The sequence below is a fragment of the Nipponia nippon genome, unplaced genomic scaffold (genome assembly GCF_047370975.1).
Source record: "Nipponia nippon isolate SJK-2023a ecotype South Korea unplaced genomic scaffold, ASM4737097v1 scaffold_1, whole genome shotgun sequence".
Classification (NCBI taxonomy): domain Eukaryota; kingdom Metazoa; phylum Chordata; class Aves; order Pelecaniformes; family Threskiornithidae; genus Nipponia; species Nipponia nippon.
This window is the reverse complement of record NW_028262290.1, coordinates 146310705-146337578: the sequence shown is the minus strand read 5'-3', so window position 1 is coordinate 146337578 and position 26874 is coordinate 146310705. Positions and strand designations below refer to the sequence as shown.

General features: G+C 36.9%; 1 protein-coding gene across 1 annotated transcript in view; it reads right to left on the bottom strand.

The window, feature by feature from the left end:
- Positions 1-26874, bottom strand: part of PLXDC2 (plexin domain containing 2) — a 278901-nt gene that overhangs the window by 24922 nt on the left and 227105 nt on the right. Inside the window, exons 10-12 of the mRNA XM_087776433.1 lie at positions 8461-8521; positions 5827-5980; positions 4381-4419 (exon numbers count right to left, since the gene is read on the bottom strand). Of these exons, the coding sequence (XP_087632559.1) occupies positions 4381-4419; positions 5827-5980; positions 8461-8521 (254 nt within the window). The remainder of the gene's footprint in view (positions 1-4380; positions 4420-5826; positions 5981-8460; positions 8522-26874) is intronic.

The window sequence follows — 26874 nt, the reverse complement described above, 5'->3', positions numbered from 1 at the left end:
TTATCCCATACAAGGTCCACTTTAAAACATTTTTAAACCACCATGAAGATTAGGTTTAGCATTGTTTAATTTAATGTTTTTTTCACTTTAAAATTGGAGAGGACTCAGCTAATCTGTAGTGACTTTTTAACCTGAGTTAGCTATTTTGGACTGTGTGGTCATAATAACTTTTGTTATGTCAAAAATATTTGTTTTCTCTAACAGGTTGGCTTGTCTCTTTGCTGAAATAGGTCTTATTTTCTGGATCATTTAGAAACAACATATTAGAAAGAAATAAGTTAGATGCTTATTAGCAGGCATGAACTAGTGTTCAACACATTGCAGCTGGAGTTCAGGGTACACAAGAAAAACAGGACTGAGTCTTCTCCATAATTTGTCAGGAATTCTTATGGTAGGAAAAGCTCAGACCGCAATTTTTAAGGGAAATTAAGAAGACAGATGACTAATGGGAGATAGTTTCCATGCATAGAGGACTATTAAAAAAAAAAAATAGCCTTGAGTAAATTTATCACTGTATATAAGGTATGTAAAAGTACTTTTTTTTTCAAAACTTGGGTCTGCATTTTGTTCATTTCTTACTGAGTATCCTAATCTTTCAAGCTGAAATTAAGCTCTGTATAGCACTAACGTTAATCCTGTACATCACTAATGTTCATAGCTAGACCATCTTTGAAAAAGTCCACCACAGAGTGTAAGCAGCAGGGCACAGACATTTCCTAGCACTACATATGCTGGGATAGACTTCTTCACAAATCAATAAAATAGCTTTATCTCTCAGGTAGATGTTTTTTGCATAGCTTTATTTTTTTGTAATAGTAATTTCTGTACATCGTGATGAATGAGAAGTGTAGCAGATTCTCTGACACTGTCAAACACACATGCACTTTTCTATTGAGTTATAAAGCTGAAGGATTGAGAGGGACTCACAACAATCAAATCATCACAACAAGGTGTCTAAAAAGGTCAAATAAAATGTCTAGATGTGCTGGCCAATCATCTAAATCATCCACCAAAGAGTTCTTAACAAGAAAATACTGCTTTACTGTATAGTCACAATCAATTGCTCACGATTTTTATGAAAAATTAGTTTTTTAAACTGTTTAGTCAGCTGTGCTGTAAGAAAAATGAAAAATACAACAGAATCTTTAATTAATAACAAAAATATACATTTGTAGTGCTGGACATATCCTAACACTTATAAAATGCTTGCTATTTTAAAGAGAATTAAGATTTAACAAAAACTTGATGGCATGTCATCTGTCTTTTAAAATGGTTCAGGCATATATGTATTAGGCATCTATCATGTGTCTATGAAGAAAGAAGGAAGACAGAAGAAACAGAAACAAGTAAATTTGAAATATATTTTAAAATATGCCACACAAGATTGTGGGTGAATTACAGCACTAACTTGCAAGTGATTTTCTCATATAATTAAAAGGTCAAAGCAGTTTGACCTGAACTCGAAATGTAATTTAAATTTAGTTGCTGCTTTGCAACATTTGGTTTCAAAAGTTCCAGGCAGAAGTGAGATGCAGAATTTCTATAGAATCCTTTTGTTGTACCTAACCAGATATTGACTGTCATCATCCAAGGACACATCAAGCTATAGGCCATCATTGATCCAATATAGCTTTGGTTTTCCATTATAAAAGGTTCCCTTTCATTAGAGTTTTAAAGGATCTAGTGTGAGAAAATAAAGACCCTGTATTCGTGACCTGAAATAATCTACTCTTTATGAAAGGCTGACAAATCACAGAGAATCAAAGAACGCGCCTGCGGCTGCAGAGGTTTTATCTCAGCCTAATCTAGGGGTCACTGGAAAATTCAATGCATAATTGAAGATTCATCAAAAAGAACTTCTCAGATTAAAAGCTACGTTTACTGTGTGAATGAGAAATCCTGGTGTGTTGCTTTGCTTCCATGTTGTTTGAAGTCAGTTTCTTTTTTTTTAAATTTCAAGAATAAAAGAAACAGCTCAAGGAAAATGAATAATCACATCAGGTGCTGGTTTGTCCTTCTAAAATGCAGCAGCTTCCTATGTGGAAACGGAATTTCTATATTTAAGGTAAGCGATGCCACAAACCCTACCACCTCACGCTACCAAGTAGGCCACAGCCATCCCTTGCTTGCTCTAGTATTCATCATTTTGTTTGCTTTCACAGGTTTTTTCTTTTCAGATCTTGACCAAAGAGTAGACAAGTGAAAAAATAAACCTGTTGCAATTCCCAAACCAAAAGAAACCTGGAATGTGTTTTCTAAAGCCCACTTTTTGAATTATTTTTTATATAACAGCATACTATTCTGAGCTGTTCATGAGATGCTCAAGATGGAGAGCTGTCTGGTCCCAGGCCAGCCGCCTGCCATGGAGCAATGGCTTGCAGGGCAGAGCATGGATATAGCTCAGCTGGGAACACGCCTCATGTACAGAGAAGACACAAAATGGGAGAGTGAAGTACTGACTGATTCACTCTGTTTATTGATCTTTAAGAGCACTGAAGCACTTCTCACAACAAAATAAAAAGCAATTTGATTTCAAGAAGAATAAGAAAGAAACGTTCAAGGACATTCCCGTAGACAAAATGCCTAAAAGTACCACCCTGAGTTTATAGATGACCTTATTCCAAGGGACCACTTATGTGTCAGAGCTGTGTCAAACAACCACATTGCCAACAAATGGACAATTCAATGCCCAGTACTGCATGTGACCAGCTATGCTGTGGTTAGTGACAACAAAATAACAGAGGACTGACTGGTGAGGAAGGGGATGGCAACTGCCTCTTGTGGAGTGAGCAGATCTCTAATTTGAGGGATGGAGAAAATAATGGCTGAATATTACTGAAAAACAAATGACAGGAAAACAGACCAAAATGCTAAGTGGCATCTCACACCGTGTTTTTTCAAAACTTGAACAATTCTCTGCAAGGGCCCTGAGAGACCACTATTTTTCAGCTGTCCTGACCCACTGCACCTGGGACTTATGCCCACGGGGTTGGGGACTGCATGTAAGCTCAAGCCCAAGCCTAAGCTATGCTGTAGGTGAGCTGGTAGTCAGCCCCATCTTTGATCTTGCCTTCTGGACCAACCTTGGATCTATGCTGAAGGTAGCCTGTCTCCAGTCCTGTCCCTGGCCTTGTCTCCTTGGATGGACCTTGGAACTGTGTTGTAGACTTATCTCTGGCCTCATCTCTTTTTGCTGCTGACCGGACTCCTTGTATGGACCTGCTTCATCACCTCACCTTCTCTGGGACTGCTGATGGGAGCTGTTTCCTTTGGTCCTTGCCTGAGCTGTGCTGCTGGCTGCTGTGCCTCGCCTGCTCCCTTGCTGCTCCCAGCCTTGCCTTGCCAACCTGGCTTCTTGCCTTGACCCCGGGCCTGGCTTGTCACTGCAGACTTGGCTGATGGTCACTACTCTGCGGCTGACCCTGGCTGCTGCCCCGAGATGCTGGACTCACCCTGCGCCCTGCCCATGCCTGCTGCCACGCTTGCTGTCGGTTCCCCTGCCCCTGGGGGAAGCTTGGTGCTCCCTGCCCAGAGGAAAGGCAATCAAAGCCAATAATATTCCCCTTTATATAAGTGGAAACATAATTCATTTCAATTTACTCAGCAAATCATCCTCTGCTTTGAAAGACCATTCTGAAGCCTGCAGAAATCAACCTAAATCTTTCCTTTCTCCTTGGCAAGCTCTACATCAGCAGTGAATACAGACGCAACCTATATCTAATTACCCAGTCCTATTCTAACTAATAACAAAATTCTCATCAGCTTCAAGGGAGAAGGAACAAACCCCAGGTCTCAGTCCTTGAACTGACAAAGGAGATGACAAAAGCAGTCCCCTGCAGAGCCTCATTTAACAGAGGCCTTTATCAGTAAGACAAGGTGATCTTATTAACTTGCACAGGGAATGTGCATGGAGAAATACAGGATCTCTGCTTGTACAGATATACAGATATAAAATGGATATGTTTATTAACAAAATGTCATGTAATAATTCACTACCATGAATGAGTTTATAACACAATATTATTATTTAGAAGTAGCATCATATCCTCTCTTAATACAGTTAAATGAATACTGTATTATTATAATATAGTTAACAACTGTATTAATACAGGTAAAATTTACTTAATATGTCCATATTTGGAAGTTAATTAAACCTGCTGTTTTATTAAAGAGTTATAAAGAGAGTTGTAAATGTTTAATTTACTAAGCAGTTGCTAAGCTTATTTGCCCTGCTGCTCTTCGACATAAATGTGGAAGGCTGAAGTCCTTTGAGCATCTAGTAAAAGTTATTTCTACAATCGGATTTTGATTAATGAAGTTCAGTGGTGTACAATTTGACAAACTACTGACATTATTTACAGAAAAATAATCATCTCTTACCTCCATTGTCTTTTAGGTGCAGCGCTATCTTGGTGTCATCTATAAAGGAAATTCAAAGTTAGTTGTAGGAAAATGCATTTTTCTAGGTCATGAGTCATTTCAGAAATGACTTTCTAATGTCAAAGAAATTTCACAATTAGAAAATTATTTGGTACACAACCCAATGAGAATTAAATTGTGGTATTCTTACTTATACTGAGCAATGCTTTAATTCCTTACTACGAAAACCACATTTATGAGACTGTTACAGTGTAAAGGAGGATTCAAAATACTGGTAAATAAGGGTCTGTCTCATAACACTTACAAATAATTCATTTATGTTACATGTTCATACATAGCTTGAGCATTCCATCATATTAAGGACTAGATGAATCAACATATGACAATAAAACAATGACTTAGTTCCTCTTCTAAGAAACATGAAAATGTATACTGGTTTTAAATCCTATTTATTTCCATATTTCTATTCTTGTTGTGAGCTTTAATGAACAAAATACCAGAGAATAACACTGCTAATGCAGTCCAAATCCTGCACTGACAGTTACTAAACTTCTCTTGCTGCAAACAAAACCAGCCTTTCTTATCAGTAGATTCCCACCTTGAAACACCTTCAGTTCAAATTTTCCTGTCACAGGCCACTTAAAAAATCTGCCTGTACCTGGTGCCTTTTCTTGTGTTAACATACAATTCCAACAGAAAACTCCCCTCCCCCCCCCCCCCCCCCCCCCTTTAATAGATGCTAAAATGCTATTCAGGTAATCTGGATTAGCTTCTCTACGCAGCTGAATTTTCCCCAGAAACAGAAAAGCAGAATATCTCAATCACAGAAAGGCAAGATTTAAGTAGCCAGTGGAACAAGGGTGAGAACTGACACACCATCACTTACCCAGTTAATTTGGTTCAGAAGCCTATAGAAACTATTTCACAACAGTGAGAACTACATGAAAAGAACAGTGTCAACTGACTGAAAAAAAAGTAAACAGGCAAATCTTAAAGAGGTTTTTAATTTGGGTTATCTCTAATTTTCACCTGGCTAAATAGAATACCCAAAGGGATTAAAAATTCATTACATTTGTGATGGGAGTTTCTCCACTAACTTTAGCAGGGCCCTCTCCACCTACTATTTCAACAGGGTTTGGACTATGGCCTCGTGGTTAAAGGAACACGAAAAACTCATTGTAACCACAAGTTCCCCAGAAGTCTGCCTGGCTTGTCTGTGCGCCCCCAGGACTGCCCCCTCCTCCAGTGCTCATCCCCTTTGCACCTTACTGTTGAAAGAGCAATTTAAAAGCAGTAGCAGATATTGCTTTGACTGCAATTCCCCACTCCTTCCTCTGCCCCAAAGAGAAAAGGTCAACATGAACACATACTTAAAGGAAATAAATTTCTTTTAGACTTGCAAATGACATGTTTGCACTATAGCTTAATGCAGTGTATACACTTCACCTTCTGTGGGCAGGCTAGTTGGCAGGTGGGATGTGGTGGATCCTCTGGTGGTTGTTAAAACTCTGAACTTTGTGGTGGTTGGCAGAAGGGCGGTGGTGGAGTGTGGAGGTGTTTCAGTTGTGTCTATATTCTTCTCACAAATCTTATCTTTTGACTGTTGGGAAACAATAAAAACAAAGAAGAGAAAATTAATTCTCAGTGGAGACTGTCACCGAATGAAGAATTTAGGCATGGACAAGCTGCCAGGATAAAAAGAATAAAAATGGAAACACTGAATCAAGGAATTTCAAGAGCTTTCTCTTTTCTTTTTTTTTTTTTTTTTCTTTGAAGTGCTCTACACAGCATTCAGCAACGTATATTTTTCATTTAGCTGCAAAACTTACAACACTCAATTGTTAATGACAAGGCTTCAAAGTCATTCCTGAATGTCAAACATGTTATTTCCCCCAACCAGATTTTAACATCTATGATTATAATTCAAATTTTCACTCTTCTGTTGTGAATGCTCACTGACATTGTTCTGAGTGCCATAACACGTTAAAAAAGATACGTGGGAATTAAATTGTAGCTCTTCATAGTGAGTAATGTGTAGTTAACTGGAGAATTCAATTAGGCTTCACATGCAGTTATCACAGAAGAATATGCATGTATGTGTAAAATGTGTGCATGTATTCAGCCTATACAATATTTATATATCACACTATAGAGTGACACATTCACTATTAATTCTATATAATATTAAATTTTCACATATTATATCTGTATATATTATATATTATAACAATTATTATATAAATTATAAGAATTATAAAATGCAAACTATAAAATATAAGAATCATACAAATGATTATATTATATTAGCATACTGTAAATAATATTCACCATCATATAATAATTTAACTTTTATTTTAATGGACAAATATTTAAATAAAAATCTTGAGTTTTTTTCTTTTTTGAAATTTCTGGACACTTTTAGAATTGTGCAGGTTTAATGAATATTTTCTTCTATGGATCACATGGTTTTGCAGGAAAATACATCCAATTAACTAGCAGCAAATATTGGAACTCCCTGTAACTCCTGCTGTCCCCATTCATCCTAAAGAGAAGTGGAATCCCGCAAAGCCTGTTCACTGTATTGAGATCTGGCTGTCAAAACCCAGTGGGTGTTGTCTTTCTTTTAATATGTATGGATATTTTATTTTCCTTTTTTTTTTACAAGAAACAATATATTACATTAAAAAAGGTATCAGTACCTGCAGTATAACTATTCTTCGAATTTCTCCAGTTTTTAGCTTGAAAACTACTGTTAATTTCACTGATGCAATTTAATAAAAATTTAGCTCAAAATCTATCTTACAAAGAAGGAAACATTACTATGAGAATCCTCATTATTCATCCTCTTGAATGAATGCATCTAAAATTAACCTCTGTGTGCTAATTATTGATCCTTCATTGAACTCCAGCAGTCGGCTCAGGCATCATTCTGGAAGATGTTAAGTAAGCTGTTGCTTCTGCTCCAGAGAGCCTGAAAGCTGGACTGTGAGCAGCAACCAAGTAGCCTGAAACTATGCCAATCAAACTATTAGTTTCTCAGATACACTTAGTGTATCAATAATTTCCTCTCAGATCATGTACTAAGCCTTGGAGCAATAGTTGGGTTGAAACAAGAAGGGAGAAGCAAAATGGGATGTACTGTCATGCAGAGAGCAGTTTGGATAACTTCATCTACAGGCAGAAGTGACTCCTAGCTAATTATTGTCTGGATTAAAGCAATACAAAGGTTGTGCACTATTACAACAAATATTCCCAGTAACTTTTATTTTATATTCTTGAAAAAGTTGTCCTCCACAGATGAAAAATCTCACAGAAATTCCAATCTTAAATCATCAGTTTACAAACTGCAAAGCTGAAGCTTCAAGCCCATGTAACAAAGCAGTATGTTTCTTGTAAATGAACTGCTCTCATCCAGGAATACCCTGAGTACCTGTTTTAGAGGAGGCCCATAGTCCCTGGTTGACAGTCCACCACTACCACAGTCAGATGTCTTTCTCGTTCTCTCACTACCTCTCCAGGAAAGGACATCCAAATGCCTTGTAGTTGGTTGGTTTTTTGTTTGTTTGTTTTTTGTTTTGTTTTTGTTTTTGTTTTTTAAATATCTTTGAATTAATCTATGTAATTTCTTTTGTACTAAATGATTTGTCCAGATTTCATAACCAAAATGCAAGACATGCAATGCCTGTTTTTCACTTGAGACTGCTCTGGCAGAGGGTTTTCTGAGATGAGGATCATCACAGTTTCTTCCCCTTTTCTGGCAAGAGTCAGAGATTTAAGAGAAAAACAGTGCAGGGACATTGTTTTGGGGCAGGCTTTCTGGTATTTTTATTTTTTATTTAAAGTATTTTCTCAGAGATAAAATTTTTATTTTATGTCCATTTTCTTCCCTGAAATGGGGAGTGAAATTGCTCAGCCCATTTTTCTTTATTATGCCTTACAGCATTTCCACTGAATGATAAAGATAAATACAGCAGGTCTTTGGCCTTGAAACCATGCTTCATAATATGAAGAATTTAATCAAAAGCATCATAAGTATATAAATGGCCTCTGATGGGCTGAGGATGTAAACTACTCACATACCTCTTCAGGGCAGCCACTGTCTACCCAATCTTGCCGGTGACGGTCAAATCCACTGGAGCATCTTTAAATGATGAAATACATAGAAGTTGTCCAGATTGAAATAGGATAAAAACAAGAACAAGAAAGGAAGGGAGAGGAAGAAAAGAGAATGACAGAGAGAATAAGTAAATGATGTGATTTATTTTAAAATCCATATGATTTATGTAGTATTACTTTTATTCAAGAGGCTGTTGCTTGCAATATGAGTCAATCATTTAATCCACTTCAGTAAAAGGCATTTCAATGAACGAGTTATTATTTTAGGTGTGGGGTTTTTTTTTTTTAATTTATAGTTTTTAAATAGGAATATCTCCCTTCCACTGGATAATTATTCTTAAGACTGCACTGAGCCATAGCATTTTTAAGTTTGATGTCAGCCCTATGGATATAAATTGGTTTAATTATTTCTGTCCAGACTTCTTAGCCAGGAAAATTTAATCCCACAAAGGATGTAGTGAACCAGTCACTGCTTTTATCAGGCAAGGTGATCTGAGGCATCAAGATATACATATAACGATGCGATCAATGTTCACAGATTTAGATAACAGCTCCTCTGAACAGCCTTCATGACAATTAGAGAATACTATACAGCTGCTCCTACCTCCTCACTAGCTGCAGAAAACTTAAGTTGCATGCACATTTCTTATCAAATTAGGTGAAGTTAATAACCTGCTTGCAATATCCTTTCTCATTCGCAATATGTAGTGAAAAATTTTAAAACAACTTGTAACACTTTAATATGATTCCCCTGGCAATCCCCATCTCGCAACAGTGTTATGAGTGTTTATACAGTAACTTAGGGCTTCCTAGACAACAGGTAGCATTAAAATCAGAAAGCATTGTTAAAATGGCAAGCAAATAACTAAACCATGATGTCTGACTTCGAAAGAGATACTCCCCAGTTAGGGCTTTTTATTTTTTTGTTTTGGTTTTTTGTTTTCTGTATTCATTTCCTGTAGTATTTTGTTATGAGACAGGATGATGTCATTTGGCATCCATGGTTATAATTTACCTGACTGTACAGCAAATAACTTTCTCGCTGTCTTTTAATAAGACTAGGCAAGCAAATAAGGCCACTGTTATGGTTAGCTGTATTTATGGGGTAATTTTTTTTCTCAATGAACTGAAAGATGCCAAGACATGCTAAATACTACCCTACTTCAATGGAGGTAAATAGGTACATTTAGAAGAATGTAAGTGTGGAATCATTTTTATAGTAGGAGAGGATGTTACAAGAGGATGTAAACAACATTAACAACACACTTGGGATAATAAAACTTCTCCATATAATTATTCCGAGCAGAATCTACGTCTTTGACAAAAGATTTTGAGAATTGATTTTCTTGTTAGTTGTACTTGCACTGATCCGCATTTTGTCATTTGCAATGTTACTAAAAAAAAATACCCCAGCCCTAACAGGTGTCAATTATCACTCACTCCATAGCAACTGACTTTTCCAAAAACCTGTTGCAGTGAAGAAAAAAAAATGCTCAAACCAGAAAAGTATTCCAGAGAAATACAGAGACCTCCTTCCCAATGCATGGGAATAAAGGCTACTGTAGAGAGTTTTTTCTTATTGCTGAAGGGTGAATGAATGAGTGCTATGCTGGAAGCTCAGTGCTGCCTCCCCATCTTTGGGGTGTTCTGTCTTCATGAATGTTTGAGAGAACAAGGAGGACCTTACTAAGCAGAAAGAAATGATGATGTGACATTCCAGGTATGAATAGAACATATTTTTTTTAGGTCTCAGTCTCTCCTACTTTTCTCTAAAGTTTGAAAAGCTTCATTAGCAACTTCTGTGCCCATCCTGAAGGAGAACTGGACTAATTTGCAGATGTACTGAATACTCACATTACATTTCAGTCATACTGCTCTGGCTAAAATCTAATGGGTTTGAGGATATTCTGTACATCTGAAAATCAAGCCCCATGTTTAGACATGACATTAAGCCACTCCATAAATTCCTAAATAGAGGCAATTACTGCAGTCATATATCCATGCTAAACCAAACCCAACTGTATTTAGACCTAGTAGGGACTAATGACCTTTTATCTTAGATTTTCTCTCGTATCTAAGTGGCGTCAAACTTAAGGCTCCAAAGATTAAAGGAATAAAAGCTTATTCCAGGCACACTCATTTACAGTTCTTAAGTCTTTTCTGACGAACTACTGAAATATGGTGGCAAGTAACATTGCTGGGGTTGATTTTTCCCCAGGAATTAACAAACCACCAAAAGTTGAATGAAAAATGCAAGGACACTTTCAAACATCTGAGACACTCTTCAGATGACCCTACCTTAAAGAAAAATACATCAAACCCTGGACACTGTTTATTTAACATTTTCTATTGATGCAATGGTGAGTCCAAACAATATTATCAGAAAGGAGCTTTATCAGGATCTAGATAGGCTCCAAGTAAACCTGTTTGTGAACTTCCTTTGAGGCATGTGTCAATGAGATGTCAGCTGTAGCAGATACTACCATTGCTCCACCGTTGAGTTAGAATTCTGGGAACTGTAATTTCAGTGCACCACTCGCTCTACCAACTGCATTTTTAAGACCTTCATCTAGTGGCATGGTGATAATTCCCTGTTTCCATTAAAACATTGAAGCAGATTTGAGTAGCTATGCCATTTATGCCATCTGTCACCATGGCCATTTTATAACAACTTAATTTTCAAATGATGACCGAAATCAGCTCCTAGCAAAGCAATAACAAAGATGTTCTAGTAAATGAGAACAGGGACATGCATGAAATATAAGGAATTCCAGGATTTGTGTGGAACTTGGGAGCACTGGTTCAGGGAGCAAAGGGAGAATTAAAGTCTCTGCATATATAGCAATGACGATTTGGCATAACTAATGCAGCTGAATCTGGGTAACAAGAAAGATGTCAGAATCCTTTCAGTGAACTGTACGTAGGCAAAAAGGAGATGCAGATGTCATCAGATCTACCAGATGCCATTTATCTCTATTTGGCAGAGAATATTCAAATCACAAGAAGTGTCCATTCACTACATGAGCTGAAATGCTTTGCTGCTTCTCTTTTAAGAGAGTTCAATGAAGATGAATAATAATAAGAAATCAGATACCCTGTATACAGAAAATTCATCAAGGTTTAACCTGTAAAAGCTAAAACCATAATGGAAAATTATCAGGAAGGAAAGGGACAAAGTCTGGATGGAAAAATCTTTTCACCAGGTTGAGCTGGTATAAAACAATCAAGAGCATTAAAATGCACAGCACATGTCCTTTAAACCAACTATTCCCTATTTTTTTTTTTTGCCAGGATATCTGTAACAGCATATGAAGAATGGATTTCTGGGAACTGAAGGGCATTCCAGAAATCTGAAATGATTTCTTAAATACCATGTAATTACTCAGTTCAGTTAAAATGTTTATTAACTCCTCCAAATAAAAGGTTAACCTGGAAAATTAAATAGAAAATTGAATAGACAGCACTCTTTTCTGCCTTTAACCACTAAGGAAGGCTCATAACATTAGGAAAAGATTAAGACACTTGCTGGGTTGTTTGAACTACAGAAAAAATAATTAGAACATTTTAAAGTGGAATTTCTTTCCAAGCTGAGGGAGACAGGAAGTAAAATATAAAAATAATTATATATATATATATATATAATATATTTAAAAAAATAAAAATACTGGAAGCCTGAAACTTTGTGTCTGTCCAACTGAAAAAAACCCTAATCATAGAGCGATTTTTGGAGGAAAAAAAGCACTACCTTTGTGCTTGGTCTGGCTTTACCTTCCTTTACTGCAGAACAGACTCCATTTTGGTTCCTCCATCCTTCAATTATCACTTTCTTGTCACACTGTGCTGTCTGGGAAAAGACTGTATTTTCCTCTCTTTGTTATTTTCCACTTTCCCTTGTCACAAATGCAGAACTTTATCACAGCTTGAAGTGCTTATGAAGTTCATGTGAAGTGTCACTGTCAGTGACTGTAGTATGAATTTGTAAGGTATTTGAATGGTATTTGTGCTTAGCATCTAGCTAAATACACCTAATCATAGATCTGAATTCAAGCATAGATGTGTTATCTGTTTTTATCCTTTACTTAAACATTGCTTAACTAAACTGTACTTCAGAATAGGATGACAATTTGAATTGTTAGAAGAGAATTTGCTCCCACCTTGATGTTGTAAGAATAGTGAAGATGATTTCTTAGTACAAGGACTTTAAACATACAGCACTACAAACAGCCTGCACTATTTTAATATTTATGAAAAATTCAAATTACTAAGGTATAGTTAAGACTTGATGCAGCATATCTGTGTCTGCAGCACTGAATTCCACCACTGTCTTAACATTGCGTGCCTCTCAAAATTTCCAGCATTCAGGTGATGATAAGGAGGATCAAAGAGTAGCACAAATTTCAGCAGGCAATCTTCAACCTGATGACGGTTCCACAATTTTATGGGACAGAAAGTTTGGGAAAATATAGCTACATGTTCTGTAAAGTACTCCTTCAATATCATGTAAATGGAGAAGGGAAAAGATGTTTTAAAAAGCTGTTATTTTACAGTAAAAGAGATTGAGCATCAGTAAGACTCGGTATTTGTAACTCTGACGCAACATGTGAATAGGCACTAGGAAATAAGGACTCCCACAGGGAATTCTTGCTGTTGGGAAAGCCTAAGAATAAAAGTGAGCTAAAAGAAGTAAGTTTTATTTCCAATTCAACTAGAAAGAAAGGAAAAAATCCTAGTTAAAGTGAGACTTGGCAGACTTCTGATTAAAGAAGAATGGGAGGATATTTTCTATAATGTTAATGTCAGTTACAACAACAAAGGAAACATGCTGAAAAGCAGATAAAGAATAAAAAAGAAGCTTTTACTAAAGGCTCTGCTTTGAATAACTAGAAGGAAAAAGAAAATGTAAAAGGAGGGCCCTAGAGTCAAATTTATGAGATTATGGTATCAGAATTTCCAACAGAATCAGCAGAAAATAATAACAATCAAACATGTTCTCTGGAAAGGAGCCACACTGAAATTAGTCTTTGATACTAGATTACATTCTCCATTGCCTTTGACTTTGTGCATTTATACCTGTATAAAGTGGGTATAAAGAGCTAACAGCAACAGAAGTTAGCAGCGAATTCTGATCTGTTGGCATTGCTACCTCTTTTGCACACAAGAATTTACTCAGGGTTCCAGGCAAAGAGCTCTGAAGTGCTGCTGGGTATACTTCACACTCTTGTTGATGATCCTGCCCAGCATAATTACCCCCCCTCCTTCTCACCTTTACATGATTGTCTGAACTATTTTCTATCTTTGAGTATTCAAAATGATCTCTTAAATTTTAGGGTGGCTGCTCCCATGATCTTACACTTTTTTCCCCAATATTACATGTTATATTCCCTTCTGGTTAAATAAATAAAAGTGAGTGGCCAGCTGTATTTTGAAAATTGCTTTATAATGCTTTACACTGACAACCTCAGAAGTACAGGTAGCCTCACATACCCATTGCTTTGTCTCTTGTTTTTAAAATAAAATATGAAGGTCACCTTTGGAGAAAATATTTCCTTTTCCGCTTTCGAGGTGAGAAAATAGAGCATAGGAGACATGAAATGATTCAGCTGAGATAACACAGAATTCCGTAACAGAACCTAGAGTTAAGCCCAGATTTTCTGAAAACCAGATGAGCGTACATTAATTCACTGTTCCTATGCTTCTCATATTACTCCCAGACATATGAATTGAGGAACTGGAATGATGTTGAAAAACATCAAGTCTTGAGTGACATGCACCAAGGCACAGATCTCATTCACACATTGGCCAAGCTCCCTTTTTTATTCATATATTTTTACTGGGATTTTGCTCCTTTATAAAAAAAACACTGATAACATTAACAAGTAGTAGAATCCTTGAGACAGGGTGAAAGTGACCTGGTGCCTAGATATAGTATGAAATAGGGCTGTTCACATTTCTGTTATCACACATGAACCCCCAGCAATTGTGCAACACTTAACATGGCTGTTTCAGTACTAGTGGGCATCAGCATCTAAGCTGCTAGAAAGAGAAGTGCAGAGATGTTTTGGTTAGGCTAGGTTACTGCTGCTGTTATATCTCATTCACAAATCTAAAAAGAGTAAGAAGTCAAAGGAAGCAGGAGCTATGACAGAAGACAGATGCATAATGTGTTAAACTGACTCTACATAAGCCAATATTTATATGCTTACAAGGGTATGCCAACAAAACAGTACAGCATTCTGCACAAAGAACATACACAGTTTTGAAACTGCATATTCATACTACTGCATTTGTGGAAAGTATGGATGAATTAGGATTAAGAAAAACACCTGCTGTAAAGGCTCAATGAATTCTTCAGCTGGAGAGCAAAAGAAAGGAAGGACATGAATCATCCTGTAACTGGTTATGTTCAAAGGACCTTAAAGTTCAGAAAGTTATTTGTTTCCCAAATTAGTATGCTACTTGCATCTCATTTTTTCTCAAAAAGTGAGTCAAATTCTGAAGCCAACATTCAGCAAGAACAGTCTGCAAAACAGATTACCAAAGAATTACAGAACAGTTGGGGCTCTTCAATTTCTTCATTAATTGTACATATTAATATTTGTTGTGATATCTGGTGGGAAGCAAGTGGTTTCATTAATGCTATATGATAATGCAGATATTGGAAGAGTTAATAGACCTGAATAGAGGGGGAACTAAAGATGTAATGGTGCACAAAAAAGCCTTAATATTTAGGAAGAATACTGAGAAAACTTCATTTATTTCCCTGAAATTTGGAATATCTCCTACAGGGAAACATTACAGAGTCCCCACTGTTTAGGTGACTGGAACGATTGATAAAATATATATGCTATAGAGAATCAGTAGACTATGTTGAGAAATTGAAGTTTGCCTTAGCAGGTTTTAGTCTAGATTATGCAAATTATATGAAGAGACATGCAGGTTTCAGATTTGTCTAAATAAAAATTTCTGGCAACATTACATAGAAGTATGTGTATAGCAACATGTAAAATTTAAAATATTATGCTAACAAAAGGAAACTTTTCATTTATGGACATTCCTTAAAGAGTAATATCTAGGAGGTTACGAGACAAATATCATTTCGGTGGTGGTCAAGTTATATTGAGGAGTACAACCATAAGAAGTTAGCACTTCTAGAAAGCAGTTAAGACTATTGTGATCATTCTGGCTGTTTTTATACTAGTAAAATAAACATGCCCAGAAATGTTCCTTGGCACTGAAGACTGCTGGCACAGAATGGCTTATGCCTGAACAAGCAACCTCTCTCAACCTTGAAAAGAAGGAGACTGTACATAAACTGCCAACTGGGAATAATCCCTGGAACAGTCCAACTCCTGCACCATGCCTGGGAACTGTTCTGGACAGCGCTCCTCGGCATAGACTGAAACCATGTCAGGGAACATTGTAACTATTTAATGGCACAGACAATTGTTTTCCAGCGCCCAGGAAGCTTCCCAGGCTCTGTTTTATTTGCAAGTAATTCTTTGTCAAAAAATATTTGGTATGGGAAGATGAACTACAGCTGTAGAAGTGACTGTTTTGTACAATCACTGAACTGACCATTAAAGAAATCTGACTGGGACTGCCATTCTGCATTATATTTCTGTGAAACAGAAAAAGTACAGAAAAAGAAAATTTGATATGGTGCAAAAACTTTCCATTAAAAAAATCTTGATTGATTTCATTAAAAAATACTTGATTTATTTAATTCCTGATTAATTTTTTTTCCCTTGTAATGACGGCAGAGGAAATGAAGAGTGAAAGTCACAAAATTGGTGGAAGACAGGTTTCTCCATATAATGCGGTAGGTTGGATGTTTATATGAAATGAAGAAAATTTATCCTTCCACAAAGGTATATTAACATTCATCCTATAAAGTATCCTAGAGTCAGGTGTGATAACCTGGGCTGCCTGTTTCCACAGACCTGTCCTGAATTTCTGTCCTGAACTTGGAGGTCTTCTGAAATGCTTTGTTCTCAGTTTCTGTTCTTTCACTTTTTATAAACACTTGGAATGAGGAAAGAAAGCGACAGTTGAGAAAATGATTGTCTAGCCCAACAATTTAGGATACAATGGGGAGGTGGTATCTGGGTTCTGTAATATAGTCTCATGAACATTCAAATAATTGATAAAAGATACACAGCAACTCATTTCTCAGAACATACAATTTTCTGATGGTCAAGGAAGGAGTCAGGAACTACAAATTAAATTCATCTATGACATGAAAGGGAAGAAATATGATACCTTGTTCCTCACTAAATTAGCATTCTGCCAAGAGAGCCTATTGGACAAAATGCACCTACTGGACAATCATTATTTTTGCTAATCCATTAATGAAGCTTTTTCTATAACTGAATTTATCTGACAAATTGTTCTGAAGTCATAAAGCTTGGGTTGGTCAAATTTGTATATTTTCTAATACACTATTGTTTGAAAAGAAAAGAATTCCCAAGTTGTCCAGCTGCTGTAAGCAGTAAAGTTGATTTATTTCAGTCCATTGGAAGAGAAGATAAACTACAAAATAACAGTAGCAGTGCTCTATGTACAGCAATGCATAAAAACATTACAAAATGAGGAACTACGGATAACCAAACTAACTGTTTTCAGTACTAGCCTACCTTTTATGATTAAGAATTCAGTTAGGACTACAAAAACTAATTCACTTCATTAGGACTACCTTGCTTATATATTTGGCTCATAAAGTGGGAAAACTGCTGCTGCAGGGCCTAACCGCTCTCTTTAGAAACTAAGCACCTACTTATGTTTTCTTTCTCTTTTTTTTTTTCCCTTGGCTTCCATATTAGAACTTTGAATGGTTTTTCTCTCTGAAGTTGAAATTACTTATATCCTGCCATTCTTTACTATCAGGAGTAGTGACCATGAGCTATTTAAAAATGGACTATTTTCATTAGGGAAAGAGACCAGTCAACTTAATTCTAACTCTGCTAGTAGCAAAGGAATAGTAGTTAGCATAAAATAATATAAAAAACTATGTATGATAGTCAACAGAGAGAAAAGTGGGTGAAAATATCAGTAGTTTAGCAAATAAAGGTAACTCTTCCAGGCAAATTAGTGTTAGTTAGGTTAAGGAAAAGTTAGCAAATTTCAGTGGTGTGAAAAAGAGATGAGTTGGGACTTTACACACGCAAGAAGTGGAAGAAACAGCCCGAGTGTCAAGAAGACAATCTAAGTAGGGCAAAAATTATGCTGTAGACAAGATGATACGTTGATATCTGATTATTTTAGGTTAAGATATATTACAGTGAGAAAACCAAAGAAGAGTTTGAGACCCTGACTGCATTCTTCTGTCCTTGAACCTGTGCTCATACAGAGGAGGTTCCTATCTGCAGATGTCAAAACCTTCTTGAAGCTCTGTCTCTGAGTCCAGGTAAAGTAGGTAAAATTTCTGTCTTACCTGGTAACTTCCCTCTCAGTGTTTTTGAAATGATCTTTACTCTTGTGTTTAAGTGACTTATTTTTTATATTTGTTCTCATTTCTGTTCTGTATTCACCTAACTGTCATCCACCTATATTTCACATTACCATACCATTCTAACAGTTTTGCATTATAGTTTCTTTACCAGTGTAAGGCATGAGCATATTGTTAAGTATAAATCTTTTAATTTGTTATTAGGAAAGCTTGTTTTCTTTGAGATGTGTTCCATGCACTCTTCTGATTATAGAATTAAAGTCTAATAGTTACATTATACCACCATTTGAGACACTTATTTGGGAATCAGCCAGGCTATAATGGCTGGTGTAGAAACTCAGTCCTGAGAAAGCCCATCACATGGCATATAATGATGACCAGAAGTTTGAGTCAAGTTTCTTAAAATGTCTAGGATACATATAAATTGCATTCTGAGGCATCTGTCAGTGGAGCCCTTTCACAGGCAAGTGTCACCCTTCACCACTGAAATAGGAACTTGTTTGAATCTAAACTTTCTGGTAGTAGCTATCAATGTAAGAAATGAACAGATAAAAATAAAACCAAACAGAAAAGAGTCTGAGGCTGCTGTGTGACTGAATGTAGTGCAGTTCTGCCAGCAAATGACTGTTTAATCCCAGAATGAATGCCTGTTTAATAGAGCAGGGCAATACCCACTATTATGGGTACAGCAGTCAGAATAAACAAACAATGCAGAATTAAGTGTGAATTCAACTCTGTTGGGATCTGAAAGATTTATGGCTGGCACAGAAGTTGCAGTTCTAGATATAAATGGTTCATCAAAGACTGAGTGGGGTTTTGTCTTAGTGTTCTAATACAGTAAATGAAGAATAAAAAGTTACTAGTATGTAAAAGAATTGCAAAAGAAGTTTCTACAGAAAAGAGCTGTGCTACCTACCTATTTATCTAGTGTTTTATCACTATGGTATCTTAGGTGCACCTGTGAAACTAAACATGGAAATGAAACACAGATTTTGTGATCTTCCTTCCAAATTAATCAGCAAAAGTAAATATTCTCAAAGGTATAAATAACAAATGGATGGCTACTTTCCCTTCTCTTAACAGGATTTAAGTGCTTAACTGTCCTCTGTATCTTTGATAACTACTTCCTTCATTTATAATAAAACACCTTAGGAATGTGATATATTCGATAGACCTACATGAGACAGACTTTGCATTAAGGTCTTAAAACAGTCCAGGCAGTGGTCCTTTTTGTATTGACTGTCATATCTATGTCTTAGCCAAGCTGTGTTGCAAAATTGGATACCACAGAAACCTGCAGAGTGGATAATGAACAGAGTTTCTAAGCTCCAGAAGACACAGCAACATCTCTGGCAAGGGAACCAATAGCTAGTGAAACCAATCTCAAATTCTGAAAGGCAAATGATATGGTAAGAAACACAAATATACAATATGAGTAGTGTGAGTGATGTGGCTTAAATAAATCACTGTGTTTATATCTAGATTAAGAATCTTCAAAATGCTTCCCAGTCTTCAGGTCCAGGATTTCATAGAAAATATTTCAACAGAAAGATTAGGATTTCGGAGTAATAAGAACTGTAGCAATCTTCTGCCCATTTTCTAGAAATAATTTAAGGTTTTGTAACCCAGCCTTGCATTTCTTAAAAATCTGCATCAGTTATGAGCATAACTGTTGTCCTCATGTTGTTCTGAGTTATTCAGGAAAACAAAGCAAGGCATACATATGTAAAAGTGTGTGACTAATACTGCAGCTGTAAGAAAACAGAAAACTTTTCTGTATGAAAGCAGGATTCAAATTCAGTTGGGTAGGTATCAAATCTATTAATGGTAGGATAGGGATAGTTTTGTTCTCTAGCCTGGGGCTGCTGAGAACATCAGTGAGCAGAAAGGAGGGCACTGCAGAAGAATATGTGGAGAAAGGAAACTTGAGGAACGAAGCTCATAAGACAAAGGTGTGCAGTAGTGCAGGAAAAAGCTCTGCCCTGAAAAAGTATGCCACATAGCTCTGAGGTGGTATGTATCCACTTAAGATATCAGCTTTGAACCAGGCAAGGGGATGGTTCTACTCTAGTGGGTCCCACACCCTATATAGTGAATTGGCTGGTCTTGCTCTGATGTGTCCTAGGACTCTGAGAGCTACTGCATCTTCACTAGAGCTCTGTTCAGACTGAACTTTTTAGGTTTATTTGTGTTAATCACAGGAATTGTACCAGACAATCTGTGCTCAAGGGGAGTTACAGAAATTCCACATTAATTCCACAGAATTCAGCTACTAACAAATCCCACAAACTTATAAAAAAATGTAGAAAGGCTATTTAGCTTCTATTTATCCATGTATCAATCTCAGCAAAAAGTTAGTTCATTGGGCTGCAGGCTAACTTTCAATAAAAGCATGTTAAGAGCTCAGGTTCATCTACAGTCCATAACAGTACTTTTAAATGTACTGTTATGTACATTTTGCTGATATGTACATCTTTACTGTTAGGTATTTTTAAATGTACCTTCAAGCTCACTGTAGCTTACACTGTCTTCTAAGCAGAACTGTCATCCCACTTGAGAAGATCTATTACTACGATCTTGTGAGTTCTTTCATCAAACAATACCATCACTGGGTTCACTCTGGTTTGAGAAAATGCTTTGTTCATTAAGTACTTCTGTGCCACTTCCTTTTCTTGCTTTACTCCCATCAGGCTTGCCATGCATACAAAATTCTCAATTATTGAATGCTAATTTTCTAACAGTTTCTTGCAGTTCATGCGTTCAAATTAGCTTGTCAAATTAAGAGTGAGCGGCTTGGAAAGGATTTGAAGAAGCTGGGTGTGGAGCAATTTTCTGCTCAATAAAGTATAGATCTAGTTATCGTATCATTCTTATCAGTAATGTATCAGGGTTGACAAATTTACACATTCATTCTTGATACATTTGTTGCACTTGATTAAAAAGCCAATTGCTGTCTCAACACAACTTTTAAAACAGAAGAAAAATATGTTGCATTTTAATCAGAGCAAACTCTGACAAAGGGCCAAAATTTCTACTTCTCAGATTTTCAGTATGATTGCTCCATAATTGGAGAGAAACATTATACAAGTTAGAAAGATAGCACTGACATTACTTTTAATTTATCACAGGGTAAATTTGACCTAATTCAACAATCTACTTGTTAAGACTCAGGTGTTAGGACTCTGCCATGTTTTCCTATAAAACCACTCCAGCATAAAGAACTGCTGTAGTGGAATACAGATTCTAAGACAGGCAGAATCTGGGCACATTTCTTTCACTTTGCCTGAAGCAGCAGTATGATCAGCAAATTCATGAAGTTATACACATTGATAGAACAGAATATATTTTACAGAATGCACTATATTTTAAACCTCTAGCCCTTCTAAAGCATTAAAAATGAGATTTTCCTTGTCATTTGTATATGAATCTATTACATTGATTGGATTATATATGCTCCCTCTGGTGGTTTACTTAATCCATACAAATGCCTCATTTTTTCTAATTTTGGAATTCAATGGCTAAGATACTGTGGCCAATTTTGTAATAACAGCACACTACTGTCAGTTAAATAGTGTTGGGGTATACACAGCCTGAGTATAAATCAGCAAGTCTTCCTCCCATCTTTTAATTTGGAATTGAAATAATAATATCCCTAAAGCAAACAAACAAGGAAAATTAAAATAGTTAAAACCGGGAAGTATGTGAAGGTGAGCATGTGAATAAAAATTGAGGTCTACAAATGGTTGCTTATGAAAGTAGGGACAGGAATAAAAGTATTTTCAGGCTCATAAGGTAAAACTCCCTTCCTTGCACTGTCCTGTTTCGCCATCTTGCACTGCAATACCCAAGCTTGTTACCTCACCCACCAAACGAACAATAACTTCAGTTCTGTGCCTTCATTGTAATTTCTTTGCATAAGAAGAACATCCAGAGCTTTTGAGGAGTGTATTTATAACATCTGAGTTAAAAACTCCTAGATTTCAAGATTTTTATTTTATTTTTTAAGAACGTCATAGTTTTGGTAAAATAACCTGAAGGTCTTAGACCAAAGCATGTCACAACAGATGTTCACAATGTATTCACTGGACAATTAAGCTAATGTATCTGTACTCTCAGCTGATGGGTACTTTTGGTCCTGATCTCATCCATTGCCTTTCCCTGCTCCATAATGGAATCTACAACCTCCGTTATAGTGTCAGCTATCAAATAAAAGCTGAGAGAAATGTAGATACCAAACAGAAAGCTATGTGTGGAGAAAGACCCTGTGCTTCTTATTTGGATTTAATTATTTTCTTTTGTAAATCAGGGGTTTTATGTAGTCAGATTGTATGATATTTATTTTTGTGCTTTTTATGTAATTCTGTATGGATGGTGCTTTGCTTAGCCAATAAATATTTTAGATCACATAAGATTGTTACTTATACTACAATATTTGATTCAACACAGTTTTTATGAAAATAGGTCTTGTCAGGTGAGACATACAGAACAACAAACAAACAAAAACCCTAACGCTTTTCCTCTTCCTGATATTAAAAATTTCCAGACATAAACTCAGATTTGAAAGTCAACTAAACATGTTTCCAATTTCTTTCTAAAAGAAGAATAAACAAACAAGACATTTCAAGCTTGCCCAGAAGTTCAGAAGAGAAATAATAGACAACTATTTTTTATCTCAATTACCATAAGGGCACCATGGAAAACTATCACTTTATATTTCAACTGTAAAATGTTTTCTTAAGAACTGCAAGTGCCTAAAGATTTTCCTTTCCCTGCTTTCCAGCTAATCAGCATGGAATGTAAAACAACTTGTTTCTTTACAAGAGTACAAGAAGCTTTGGGAGCTGTGCGCACACACATGGGCAGAACAACTCTGCCTAGAGCGCATGGAGTGTCCTGGCTCATCACTACACACAGAAAGTCCAACATGGGAATTTGTGCAGCCTGTTCCAGGGCACTTTTTAAACTGGGGGTTTGGACTCTGTGGGACAATACCATAAACTGGTATGATTTCAAACCAGATTATTCAATGCATAGTCTGGAAAACAGACTCTCAAGGATAGAAGTGCATTTAAGCACTTAACATGAGCAAGACCTTTTTGTGAACTGGGACTCCTAAAGCTGAATCTCTCTTCCCTTGCGGACCCAGGAAAGCCCCCAGCAGGGCTGCCTGGACAGCAGTGGCAGGAGCTGACCCTGAGTCTCCGGGCAGCCACTGCCTGAGGGTATTGGAGCTGCTCTGAGCAGGAGTCATGCAAGGGGGTATGAGTTTCAGTGCTCAGGCTTAAGCATCCGGACATCTAATGCGCCACCCTTCAGGGGTGACTTGAGTTCAGAGGATCCACTTCACTTACCTCCTGTGCCTCAGGGAATTCTCTGATCATTGTTAGACTGTTGTGTAAAGGGCAGTGTCACACCTAATGAGTAGAGGAGCTTCATGGGGCTCAGGGGCTTCACTGCTGAGCCTGCTTAGACTCAGGCAGCTGTAGGTATTTCCTCAGACAAAGTGGTTGAGCCCTAGAGACCTTTTGGTCTTAGATACTTAAGTCCAGAGTTCGGTGAAAAGGTATGCTATTCTGCATAATCTCCCTTGAAAACCTAAGTGAGTCAGCCAGCAAAACACCTTTGTGGATCTAGCCTTTAGGCTTTTGGGTACCCTTGGCATAAGGCAGCCAGTTTTGAGGATTTAAAATTTTAATATAGGTACCAACAGTGACAGCTGAATGAAACTATCATCTAAACCGTTTGCAGCTCTTGCCCTTAGTTCTTCAGTACTCCAGTTCCCTATCTGTTGTTGGGATGATAGTACCACGCTAAACCTGAGGGATGTTGCAAGGATTAGGAGATGCTTTTATCCTGTGTCAATGAAGTGAAACATGAGACACATTCAAAACCTGAGTCTCCAGCATGCACAGATTGCAAGAGTGTGCTCTTTGTCTGCTTATTTCTGAACTCACTGAAATGTCAATATCACTTCACTGTGGAAATCTGAGATTTTCCTGAATTTCATCAAAACAAAAACATCAATATCTACAGAATCTGAACATAAAATTTTCAAAACATTGTATAAAGGTGACTTTTAAAAATTCCTTGATCATTTAAACAAATTTCTATTCTATTTGAGCCCTAACTCTTTTAAAGTTGATAAACACAATTTATTTCTTGGGCAATTAACTTCAAATATTTCCAAGGGAACTCACTATTTCAGTAATGCAAGCAAGTTGTACAAATTGAACCTAAAGTATAACAGCAAAGTTGCCTTAAAGCTTCCAAAAACTTTCCTAGAAAATGACATCTCTAACACGCAGGCTAATCCAAATGCCTAGAGTATATAAACATTTTCAGAAGCATGAAAAGATGATATAAACAGATATAACATTAATGAATTCTCCCAGTTTTTACATGCTGGGAAGTCAGAGATAATGAAGAGCAAATAATCCAAGTTTCAGCCACAGGTGACTACTATGAGACAGATGCTAAGTGTTTCTGGCATTTTATAGACATAGATCCTTGTGTAGGAGAAAGCTATGATACTGTCTCAGCTTACATATTCATAGTTAGTATCTTTTACTTATGGAACAGTTTTACTTATGGAACAGTTATGGAACATACATAGTTAAAAAAAAAAAAAAAAGCTCCTAGGGGGATCCTCCATCTGCGGAAGACAGAAGAAAATAATCTGCCTTTGCTTTAGTTGTGATGAAACTGTATGACATACGTCATATTGGATTTCAGAGTGCATAGTTTGATGATCCCTTATGAAAATGGAAACTGTGATTTAAGCTTGTAGAAAGTGATGGGAATAGAGAATTTTGCTCTGAATCACCTACAAGAACCTGTCCTCCGAGGACTGCAGAGTTTGCACAGCAGCTGGGCTGAAGTTACAGGTAGGAAACAACCCGCGGTTGTAGAATAAAGTTATTTTCATTCCAACACAGATTGCCCACATGGGGGAGTACAGTTATTCTGCAATGGCTCTGCTGGTCAATTTTCTTGTGCAGTTACAGGTTTTATATAAACTTTCTGTTTTTCCAACAACTGTACTTTGTTGTGTGAATGATTCAATATATGGTTTAAATTTTATGAAAGGAAAAAAAAATACACAAGATGCTGTTCTTGGTAGTAATGTTGCTTTGGCTAAATGAGGTCATACCTTGTCGAGAAAAAAATGTTGTAGAATTGGTATAGAGTTTTTTTCTTCCCACTGGATACATGTTTACTTGTTACCCACATGGAAATCTGTCTGCTCTGGGAGATCTCACTTTAGAGTACCAAAGGGCTACTGCAGCTCCACAGGAGGAACACTACTGTCTGTTACAGCCATACCTGACCCTCATTGCTCCGTAACAGTCCCCTCACTAGCAAACAGGCATTCTCCTTCTCCAGAAATTGGAGCCCTAGATCAGTCAGTAGATTATTGCCACACTGGAAACCTGTCACTATCAAGTTCAAAGTCTTCTTCAGGCTTGTGCATCAAAGGCTAATTGCCTTCCCCACCCTGGGCTTTGCCTACAGCCAAGAGAGACAGCTTTTGGTTTCTCACCTCCCAGACCAGTGCGTCCAGTCAGCTTTGCAACCCAAAAGCACTACTCAGGTGTTACTCCTAAACATCTGTTTCTGCTTACTTCAAAAACCCCTATGAGCACTCATTTGAAAGTGGACCGTAAACATTAATTTTCTTTGTACTCTAGGCACTTTTGAAATGTCTAAGTTAATACTTCATGTAATGCTTTGCCCTTGTTTTTCCAAGTAGATTTTATTCTGCTGCAGCAGAGCAATGTATACCACAACAGGAGATAAAAGTGTGGGTTGATTTACAAGGCTGGTGACTGAAGAGCAGTGACACACAGAAAAAGCTGGAGCACTGTGGTGAAAGAACTCACAACTTTCCATCCTTTATGATTTTTAACCAGGACAGTTAGGTTTTCTTGTTGAGCAAGTGCTTCTTTATCACATGCAAAAAGAACATTTTAACACAGCGAATTTATTTTTGAGGGGAGAAAAACCACAATGTGGTACTGAAGTAAATGGTTCTGAGTACTCTCCTGTGATCCAGACATCTCCACTGAGAATGGAATAAGGCTTTTTTGTATCTCCCTAAAATGAATAAACACGTTAAGGAATAGCAAGGTAAAAGAAGAGATGCACTGGACTAGAAGGCAGGCAAGAGTATCCAGAACTGGTAGGGAGCAGAAGATTGTCAAAGCTGAGACAGGAAGGAGTCCTGATCACAATGATCCCTAACTAAATAAATGCTCAGTCTTCACATTTTGGAAAGCAAGTTGCCTCTTTTCACAAAATATGTATCCACTTATTATTTCAGATCTGTTTCTCCATAGAACTGAATTAGTTGAAATAAGCTGCTCATTTCAGAAGCTGAAGGAGAGTGGCCAAGAAAGGCAATGGGGCCTGAGGCAGACATCATCACCAAACCCATGTTTCCGGAGGAAATAACAATTTAAAAAATAAAGTGTAAAATCTAGTATAAAATTAAAATGTTCAGGGGACTCGACCATAGCCTCAGAGGTTTTCAAGACCCAGATGAACAAAGTCATGAACAAACTGGTCTGATCTCACAGCTGGCCTTGCTTTGGGCGGGAGGTTAGACTAGATGACCTCTAGTGAATCCTTCCATTCTGAACTATTTTATGATTCTATACACAATTTTCCATTTGCTTAAACCTGGCTGAATATCACTTATCTTTATAGATGCAAGCTGGATGGTATAACTGTTTTTAAACTACTGAAATTTCCATGTAGAGGCATAATCTTAGTTTGCTTTTCTGGATCCATCCTTTTTTTAAGGAATCATCACCAGTTCCTGCTTTCGCTGCTAATCAAACAATGTCCAAATAGAGCCTGCATGAAATGACAGTCTCAGTACTATCAGTAACGGGCTAATTAACAGCAATAAAACTGTGCAGTCTATCTGCTGC